This window comes from Chrysochloris asiatica, unplaced genomic scaffold (assembly GCF_000296735.1).
Source record: "Chrysochloris asiatica unplaced genomic scaffold, ChrAsi1.0 scaffold00005, whole genome shotgun sequence".
Taxonomy (NCBI): Eukaryota; Metazoa; Chordata; class Mammalia; order Afrosoricida; family Chrysochloridae; genus Chrysochloris; species Chrysochloris asiatica.
Window position 1 is genome coordinate 387,179 of NW_006408523.1, and position 10,847 is coordinate 398,025.

General features: G+C 42.5%; 1 protein-coding gene across 1 annotated transcript in view; it reads right to left on the bottom strand.

Moving 5' to 3' along the window:
- Window positions 1-10,847, bottom strand: part of LOC102816916 (relaxin receptor 2-like) — a 109,250-nt gene that overhangs the window by 52,660 nt on the left and 45,743 nt on the right. Inside the window, 4 exon segments of the mRNA XM_006832035.1 lie at window positions 4,896-4,967; window positions 6,833-6,888; window positions 6,890-6,942; window positions 8,086-8,164. Of these exon segments, the coding sequence (XP_006832098.1) occupies window positions 4,896-4,967; window positions 6,833-6,888; window positions 6,890-6,942; window positions 8,086-8,164 (260 nt within the window).

Here is a 10,847-nt window from a genome sequence, read left to right on the forward strand (position 1 = left end):
AGCGGCAAGGCTTCTGTTTTTCCAGGCTGGATGGGCTGCTTCTGAAAGCGCTGAAGCCCTATTGAGCAGTTTTCCTCTGCACACATGGGATTGCTCTGAATTCTCCTGAGTTGAGTTGCTGATACACTATGTTGTTGTTAAGTGCCATTGGGTCAGCTCTGACTAGTGTAGGGTTTCTGAGGAACTATTGGTGAGTTTGAGTGGATGACCTTGTAGTTAGCAGTCTAGTGCTTATCCTACAGCGCCACACCAGGACTTCAATGCCACCCTATAGAGAACTATAAAGTTCCCTGTCTCATGTCTCCGACTTGAGTTGCTAAATGCTAATTCGGTCCTCTAGGATTGCCTTTCTGTTTTGTAACATAGTAAGCAGCTTGGTGAATGTGAGGGAGAACTTAGAAACACGTTGTCAACAAGAGACTCCTCTTTTACATCCAAGCTGAGATCTGAGAACCCTGAGCACACTTGAACGGAATGCCTTTTCTAAGAATAACCCACTGGCTTGGGAATTCACAGAAACACCAGGAATCTATGTACCTGAAACTAAAGCAAATGGATGCTTTAATGACACGTACGTTTGTAGGCTGGATTTTGTGAAATGCAACATTTTATATTTGAGAACTAAGCCGAGAGCTTCAAGTACATTTTGTTGTCAACAGTTGCACTAAGCGAGACTTTGGTTGAAGGAAGAATTTCTAATTTATATGTCTGTGGCACCATGAGAACAGCCCTCCGTTTCCATGGCAGCAGTGATAAATAGTATAACAGTCAGTCCCATAAATTGCATTTTATTTCTCTGAAAGGTCAGAGGAAAATGTGTCTCCCCCAACTTTATATAGGTCTGACATTTTAAAAGCTGATTCTAATGAACAGACTGATCTATAGTAAAATATATTTTTAGATCCTCTGAGTAACATTGGATTCTTTGGGCAATGACAATTTCATTTTGATTTAGGGACTTATTTTGCCAGATGCCAAAGTGGTCTCAGGAGGAGTCCTGGTGGTGCAGAGGTTAAGCACTCTGTGAGGTCAACGGTTCGAACCCACCCAGTGGCTCTGTAGGGGAAGATCACAGCCTAGAAAACTCAATGGGGACAGCTCTATCCTGTCACATGGAGTCGACTTGATGGCACCAAATAGGAAGGACAGATGGCCTCATCTTTAAAGTGATTGTTTTGAACATTCCTGACCAGAAATTCACTGGCGGCCAGAGATGCCCCAATATCACTTAAAAATACAGACTAACTTTATTAGCCTTGTTGTTGTTGTTTTTAAATGCCATCAAGTTGGTTCCGACCCATAATGACCCTGTATAGGATTTCCGAGGAGTGGCTGGTGAGCTTGAACTGTCAACCTTACCGATCAAACTGACTTTGTGGTCCAGCACATTAACCCACAGCGCCACACCAGGACTCTGGTGGCTGGCTGTGTGCCGTGGAGTCAGTTCCGACTCATAGCGACCCTGTACAGGGTTTCCAAGGCCGTAGATCTTTACGGGAACAGAACGCCTCATCTTTCTCCCACGAAACAGCTGGTAGTTTCAAACTGCTGACCTTGCAGTTCACAGCCCGATTTGTAACCACTATGCTACCAGAGTTCCTTACACCTAGGACAGTTTAAAACATATATTGATGTGAGTGTGTTTTTCCTGTTCAAACAAAAGTCAATCCAGATTCATGGCATTAAAGGCACCTACTGTGTTGCGTAGTGGTTGCAAATCGGGCTGCCAACCACAAAGTCAGCAGTTCAAAACTACCAACTGTCCCACGGGAGAAAGATGAGGCTTTCTGCTCCCGTAAAGATTTACAGCCTCAGAAACCCTGTACAGGGTTGCTATGAGTTGGAACCGACTCCACAGCACATAACCACCAACCACCACCACTGTGGCATTGTAGGGTAAGCATTTGACTGAAAGGTTGGTTTAAACCACAAGGATGGCAGTTCAGACTCACCAACCATTCCTTGAAAACACTATATACAGAGTCACTATGAGTCAGAATTGACTCCAGGGCACTTAACAATAACAACAACAACAACACCAGTCATGGTCACGGAGCCCTGGTGGCTGACACAATAATTAAATATTCGGGGCAGTTCTACTTCGTCTCATGAAATCACAATGAGTCGGAATCCATCGGACAGCACATAACAACAGCATCTGTTACAACATATCTACTGTGGGGTTGTGTGTGTGTAGGGGTACACGGTGTTGTAAGAGACACAGGTAAGGGGACTCAGTGAGGTTTTCCTTCGAAAACTCAAGCATCCTTGAGGGTTTCACAGAAATGGAATCCCAGGGCAACGCTGACCTACGTCAAGCTCAAAACTCAGACAGCAAACGACACTACAGTGAGCAATAATAATGCATTTAAACTTTTATTTTATAAACAACAGAATGCCAAAGGCAAACTATCAACATGTTGTCCACGGCCTATTCTATACAGTGTTGCCAGACAGCATGAAAGAAACAAGAAAGGGCTGTTCATATCTTCACTTATATATTTTGTTTCTGTGTTCTCAATCAAGGAAGATAGTCTCAGAACTGAAGTGAATGGAGAGGACAGCTGGACACAGGGAAATCCGGTAAAGACCAAGAGATTACAACATGTAATCAAAAGGAATGAGAGTGTTTTTGTCTTGATAATTTCTCCTAGAAGCTGAGCAATCTCGAAGAAGGAAGAGCAGCTGGCAAATGACAGATGGAAAATGGAGCAGATGCCTACACAGGAAGTCATCAGATCATAACGCGTAATGGATAGATGTGAAATGATTCCCGGCAGTAGGAGAAACATCACTGTGACTGCATCAGGGATATTAGCGTATCGGATGCCAATGAATTCCTTTACATAGTCAGCAGGTCTGGAGTAGATTTCGATGGATTCCACAAGCTACAGAGGGATACAGATCAGTGGGTAAAGCACTTGGCTGCTAACTGTAAAGTTGATGGTTCAAACCCACCAGCTGCTGTGAAGGAGAATGATGTGGCAGTCTGCTTCGGTCAAGATTCCAGTCTTGGAAACCCTCTGTGGCAGTTCTGTCCTACAAGGGCACTGTGAGTTGGAATTGATTCGACAGCACTGGATTTATAGTTGGATAAAGTCAGTTCCAGAGTCCCAGTATGACGCTGTGGAATAAAGCACTGGACCGCAAGGTCAGTTTGAATCATAAGGTTGGTGGTGCAAACTAACCAGTTGTTCCTTGGAAACCCTATACAGAGTCACTATGAGTCAGAACTGACTTGACAATACTTAACAACAACAACAACAACAACAACAAGAAGCTCAATTTCAGTTCTGGATCGGGTCATAGAACCGGTTCTTATAGTGATTGTCACCATCTCAAAGAGAAAGTGAAGTGGCCAATTCATGCAGAATGGGATCTATCCAAGCAAGCTCATTTTCATCTTTGTGATATTGATGTCACTTGTATATGGACCAGACATTGAGTAAGTGGTTTTCTGATGTTTTCATGGACCAGATAATTGAGGCATGCATCCTTATCTGAAAGATCATGATGAAGGGACCTTGCAAGATGTTCCTTCTCTCTCTTCTTCAGTCATTTCCTCTATGACTTAGATGAAGGTAGCCACCGTATTGTGAGAAGACAGAAAGCCGGTGGGAAGTGATTATGTTGCTTCATCTAAAATGATCCTGACCATCTGGTAATAAAAGCTCAATCGAACAGAATGAAACTTAAACCAAGCAAACCCTTTGCCTTAGGGTCACCTCTGACTCATAACAATGACATAGGGGACAGTAGAGTTGCCCTATAAGGTTCCCAGACCTGGCATCATTCTGGAAGTAAATCGCCACATGTTTCTCCGGTACAAAGGCTGGTGGTTTCGAATTTCCAACCTTTGAGTTGGCAGCTGAGCACCACCAGTGCTCCAGAATGAGGCTGAAGAGTGACAAATTCCATACCTAGCTCTCAAATGCCAAGTGCTCAGGATACAAAGAACATCATTGATCAGTTGGTTATGGAATCGGTAAGGTCACTGGGAGTTGTGAGCATGAATTAGCCACCAAGAAAACTCAGTGGGTGCCATTTCTGATCTGCTATTGATGCCCTGGTACACCAGCATTTTCTGTCATCAGATATGTAAATAATACTGATTAAACTGCCATCACATTTCCCCGATTACCCAGGGAGACAGCCCATATCCAATCATTTTGCATTTTAAATGACTTTATTGCCTCACGGACACTCTTCTTCCAAGCTAAAAAATGAACCTACTGCCTCTGATTCTGCAATGATGTTTGAAAACAGTCCTGCGTGAAAAAGCATGGAGCTGTGTGTTGTTGAAAGAATTTGGGTGACAGTCTGCACAGTCAAACACACCATATCAACAATTTCTACCTGTACAATTCAGTAACACTGGGTACATTCTTCAAGTGGTAGGGTCGTTCTCGGTGGCCATTGTCACGTTCTTCCATCACCAATGTCTCCAAGTCACCATCACCTAAACTCCCCTTCCAACTGTTGGCATTGTCGTTGTCAGTGTGACCTTACACAGGTTGTTTTTAGCAGATACAGACCACAATTCTCCTAGCAGATGGACTTTACCAATTAATTTTGGTTCAAAGAAGACTTCAGGAGATAGTGTTATTTTGTTTTTTTAAATTTAATTGAGATGTTTCTTTTTCAACTTCAGTGCAGTTCTTTAAAAAAAAAAAGTCTGAATGAAATCAATTCAGCTACTTTAAATTGTAAATTGGAAAGATAATGTACTTTTAAATGATTTGTCTTTTCATCTGAATATTCAGTGCATTTATCAAAATAAATTTCACAATAAAGGTTAATCAACTTTGTATTTCATTTTACTTTGAGATAAAAGACATGTTAAGCAGAACATTATGAGGTTTTTCCTCATCAGTATGCTCTTAATTTCTACTTACATAGTTTTCAGTTCTGTGTACTTGATGAAAACTTTATCTGGGAGACTGAAGATTTTGTTTTTCTTAAGAGACCTAAAATAACATATAAAGTAGATTTCATGACTAGCCAGACTCTTCCATGTAAGTTACACACTTGACAAGAAAACATTTCATAATGCTCCATACTACTCAACAATCATTTGAAATTCACAATAACGAAAATATTTCCGTGGGAGAATAAGTTCATAAGTCATGGTAAGTGTCTGATAACTTTAGCTAGGTAGTAGAATAGACTGGAAGATCTAGGCTGATAATCTGACTTTATTCTTTTGCTTTCTAGATAGTTTAATGAAATATCTAAAGCAAATAATCATGAAAAAAATCTTAATCACTATATTTGTTGTTGTTAGATGCCGTGGAGTCGGTTGCAACTCATAGCGACCCTGAGCACAATGGAACGAAACCCCACCCGGTCCGGCACCATCCTCACGATTGTTGCTACATCTGAGCCCATTGCTGCTGCCACGGTGCCCATAGATCCCCCTGTTATGACACAACTACACATTTCCTAGGGCTCTCAAAAAATTCAATCAAAGTACAGAAAAAAGCACCTCATGAATCTTTAACACCTTAGCTATCTAGGACAAATTACCACCATTAAAATAATATATCAGGGTGAGTGAGTAGTTTTCTTTCTTTCTTTAAATCTCAGTACAGCTATATCAGCAATAATATATAAATCAGAAAGGAACTGAAAACAGTTTCAGATCACAGACATTTGTAAGTTAAATGAGAATGAGAAAAGCTATCTTCCCTCTGAAGACTTTGCATCATGTCTAATCCTCTGACGGGTGAGCACTTCAAAAGAGTGTCCACGGTTATGACCTGCCACCTGCCTGTCAGGCTGTCATCCTGTGGTAGTTTGTATGTGGGGATAGTGCTGGAATTGATACCCCCGATATTTCAAATACCAGCAGAGTGGATAGGATTCAGTGGAACTTCCAGACTAAAGCAGATTAGGAAGAAGGGCCTGGCTGTCTATTTCTGAAAAGTAGTCAATGAAACCTTCTGGATCACAAAGAGCACTGACCGGTTCACTTGGTGTGGACATGTCATCAGGAGGGCTCAGTCGCTGGAAGAGGACATCATGCTGGTGAAGTAAAGGACCAGTGAGGGTGGGGGAAACTGACAGTGAAAGGGATCGGCACAATCACCACAACATTGGATTTCAACAGACCATTGGTGGAGGGGGTGACTCAGGACTGGGTCATTTTTCCTTCTGTTGTCCATGACATTGCCATGGGTCAGAGGCAACTCTGGGCCAGCTCCCTCTCTCTCTTTCAACCCACCCACCTACACACCCACCCACCCATCCAACCATCCATCCATCCATCCATCCATCCATCCATCCATCCATCCATTCACTTACCCATCCATCCATCCATCCACCCATCCATCCATCCACCCACCCACCCACACATCCATCCATCCATCCATCCATCCACCCACCCAAACATCCATACACCAAACATCCATCCATCCATCCATCCATCCATCCATCCATACACCCAAGCACCCATCCATTCACTTACCCATCCATCCATGCATCTATCCATGCATCCATCCATGCATCCATCCATCCATCCACTTACCCATCCATCCATCTACCCACCCAAACATCCATACACCAAACATCCATCCATCCATCCATCCATTCATCCATCCATCCATCCATCCATCCATCCATCCATCCATCCATCCATCCACCCATCCATTCACTTACCCATCCATCCATCCATCCATCCAACCATTTATCTATCTGTCTGTCTATCCATATACCCACCTACCTACCATTAGGCTTATATATACGCAGCACACAATGGGACAAAGAGAGATTAGATTTTTCTGGATTTTCATGGGATGTTAGGGGCAAACATAACAAATTGAGTTCTACTCACAGTAGAGTCACATTGCTGGAAATCGTTGGCACAGATCTGAAGTCAGCATTTATACATACATTCAAGTTCTGTTTCTTTGCAGTCACAGTGTGGTGGCTATTGGTTTAGAACTAAGGGACAAAGAAGAGGAAGATATCACTAGGAAAGGAAATACATTTCTTTCAGGATAACTTTACCCATGCCATCTGACATCTTTCTCTTTTCACTGACTGTATACCTTTTGCATCTGCTAAATGGACTGATTTATACACATAATAAAAGCAAAAAGGACTCTCTCCTAATTAACTGTGGGTCTATTTGATGTTTTGGCTCACAGTGGCTACTTCAGAAGCACTCAGTAGGAAATTTGAAGGAAGTCATAGAAATGTTTACATATCATCAACGCATATGAAGAAGTAAGATTCAATTCTCCTCACTGGAAAATACAAGATAAGTGTGTCAGTCTTAATGACTACAGTTAAGTGAGTTCAACTTAATTTCTATTTGTCTGCATCAAGTAGTTGTCCAGTAAATGTTATGGGTTGACATGAAATTTAATGGTTTTCTCCTGGTAAGAAAGAAGGGTTCAGTGTATGTTCTGCTGGAGCCACTGTTGCAACCTAGTGAATTTAACCAAGTTGGACAAGCGTAGAGTGGACTGAAAGTATTCCTTTTATTGGGCACTTTGCTTTTCAAATCTTACATAATTCATTGTAACAATAAGCCAGTGGTGGTTGAGTTGACTCCAATTTATGGTGTGTGTCAGAGTAGAACTGTGCTCCACAGGGTTCTCAGTGGATGATTTTTCATAAGTAGATTCCACTCATGGTGCCTCATGTGTGTCAGAGTAGAACTGTGCCCATAGAGCTCTCAGTGGATGATTTTTCATAAGTAGATTCCACTCACGGTGGCCCGTGTGTGTCAGAGTAGAACTGTGCTCCACAGGGTTCTCAGTAGATGATTTTTCATAAGTAGATCCCACTCATGGTGCCCCCGTGTGTGTCAGAGTAGAACTGTGCTCCACAGGGTTCTCAGTGGATGATTTTTCATAAGTAGATCCCACTCATAGAGCTCTGTGTGTGTCAGAGTAGAACTGTGCTCACAGGGTTCTCAGTGGATGAGTTTTCATAAGTAGATTCCACTCATGGTGCCCCTGTGTGTGTCAGAGTAGAACTGCGCCCCACAGGGTTCTCAGTGGATGATTTTTCATAACTAGATTCCACTCATGGTGCTCATGCACCACAAATCATGTTTGCAAAGCTGACGACACTTACAGCACCCGGGTGTGAACGCCACAGTCCTAGAGTTTCTGTGGACTTCGCCAAACAGAGTCGCCCATCCACTGGTGTCTCCTGTGGGAAGAGCAGGAATACATGTCAGCCAGCCTATGAACCAATCACATTAGAAAACCATGAAAAGATCTGATAATAAAATAAAATAAAATAAAAATTTTGTTTAAGAAATAGAATAAGAGCTATTTTAAATACATTAAAAAAAACAAAACCCCAACCCTGGCATCAAGTGAATTCTGACTCATAGGGTAGAGGAGAACTACCCTAGAGAGTTTCTGAGATGGTTTAACTTTGTGGAAGCAGACTTATCTTTCTCTATTGACTGGTAGGTTTGAATCACTGACCTGGTCGTTAACAGCCCAATGCTTAACCCACACACCACCAGGGCTCCTTAAATATATAGATAGTTAAGTGTGGTGCTGTGGGATAAGCACTGGACTGCTAACCATGAAATTAACAGTTCAAACCCACCAGCAGCTCCTCAGAAATCCTATGCAGGGTTGGTATGAGTTGGAACTGACTCAATGACACCTAACAACAACAGAAACTTAATGTCATTGAGTCGAGTCTGACTCACAGTGACCTTATGTAGGGTTTCCGAGGTGGTACATCTTTATGGGAGCAGAAAACCTCTTCTTTCTCCTGAGGAGTGGCTGGTGGATTCGAACTGCTGACCTTTTGGTTAGCAGCACAACATGCAATCCACTATGCAACCTGTTAGGCACATTTTAGAGATGGATCCTTCTTTTACAGTCACAAATAGTTTGAAGCTACCTAAACCATTTCCCACTCATGACGACCCCACCTGTGTTAGAGGAGAACTCTGCTCTGTAGCGTTTTCAGTGGCTGAATATTTTGGAATTAGATTGCCAGGCATTTCTTTCAAAGTACCTCTGGATGGATTCGAACCTCCCACTTTTCAGGTAGCAGCTGAGTGCCCAGGCGTTTGTGCCATTGAGGACTCCTATTTCAGATGCTCCATGAAAGATACCATGCAAAGACATCATTATATTATACAGAAATAGATATTTGACTTGGAAAATAGCACCTATGTGTAATACTGTCCTTTTAATTGTTTGATATTAATTTTGAGGACCTTGGGAGGAGAAAATCGAATCTGAATTTTATTTTTGTCAAATAACTGCTGCTAAGTCAATGATAGATTAATGAGTTCTAATAGAACTTGTCACCTAACCTTCTTAATAAAGCAAGTTGTTTTCATAGAGGAGTCTTGGTGTGGCACTGTGGGTAATGCACCACACTGCAAAGCCGTTTGAACTGCAAGGTCAGCCGTTCAAGCTCACCAGCTGCTCCTCGGAAACCCTACACAGGGTCACTATAGGTCGGAACAGACTCGACGGCACTTCACAACAACAACAACTAGTTCTGGTGTGATGCTGTGGGATAATACACTGGACTGCAAGGTCGGTTTTTATCACAAGGTCGGTGGTTCCAATTCACCAGCTTCTCCATTAAGGTTCACCATGAGTTGGAACTGAGTCCATGGCACTTAACAACAACAACAACAACAAAAAGTCCTGTGGAGAGAAATAAGCCTACCTCAGTTTGTCAGATAATACAATCTGCTTATTTGCCAAATTCCCCTCTCTTCTTCGTGAAAAATAGGATTTTTTTCAGAAGTCTTGATTTTGAAGTAATGCTACCTTCGCATGATATTAAAATAATATGTCACCGATTGCGATGTGTGATATTGAAGTCCACACATGTAGAAAAGTAAATGGAAAAAACCACCCACAGGTGCTATTGACCCGTGCGGTGCTTAGATTTCTTTTCGTTCTGATTAGTGCCATGCACCTGTTGAGTTGGCTTTGGGCTGCTAATCACAAGCTCGGCTGTTTGGACCACCAGCTGCTCCGCAGGAGAAAGTTGAGGCTTTCTGCTCCTACCAAGCTGGAGAACCTCAGAAGCCTGCACAGAGTTGCTGGGAGTGGGAATGGACGCCATGACTCTGGGTTGGGTTTGGGGGTTTTGTTTTTAAAGTAGCTCCTTCTCACTGGCACTTTGTATCACATGATCTTGTTTTTGTTTGCTTCATAATTCTTACCTTGCCTCTGACTATTTATTTGTCTACAAGTTTGTTGTTGCCCTTGTTCACATTGTTTACATGAAGTCCAGGAGGGAGAGGACCTGGGCTCCCATGAACCTCCTTCCTGTGAACCAGAGAGTACACTTGGCACTTGTCTCTTCCATGAATCCCCTCTTTCCAAAACAGCAGACTTGGTGCTGTCCAGTCAGCTTCGATTCCTATGGACCCTGCAGAATGTCATGAGTTCTGACAGACTTTGTCACTTGAACTTTTTCAATAAAACAATAACATTTGTATGACATCGCAGCAAATGATCATTTATGTGTGAGATCATTTGCTGCAATTTCTTATGAGGGGTCTTTAAAAACTTGTGGAAAATGGAATGAAAAGACCAGGAAATTTTTCCAGCAACTTTCTTATCCTCCCTCCTATATGTTGTTGTTGGGTACCATTCTCTGTCCTGTATCACAGAGGCCCCACGTGACGGGGTAGCACTGTTCCATAGGGTTTTCTAGAGTGTGTAACAAAGGTTCCCTAAAGAATAATGAACCAGCTCTCCCATCCCATATGACCCCATCTGAGTTCCTCACTGCTGCGAGACGTCTGTAGGTGAGGGAGGGGAGCACTCACCTCATCCCTCCTCACTAACCCCCATGTGATTCTATAGGTGAAGGTGGGAGCACTCACTTCAGCCCTC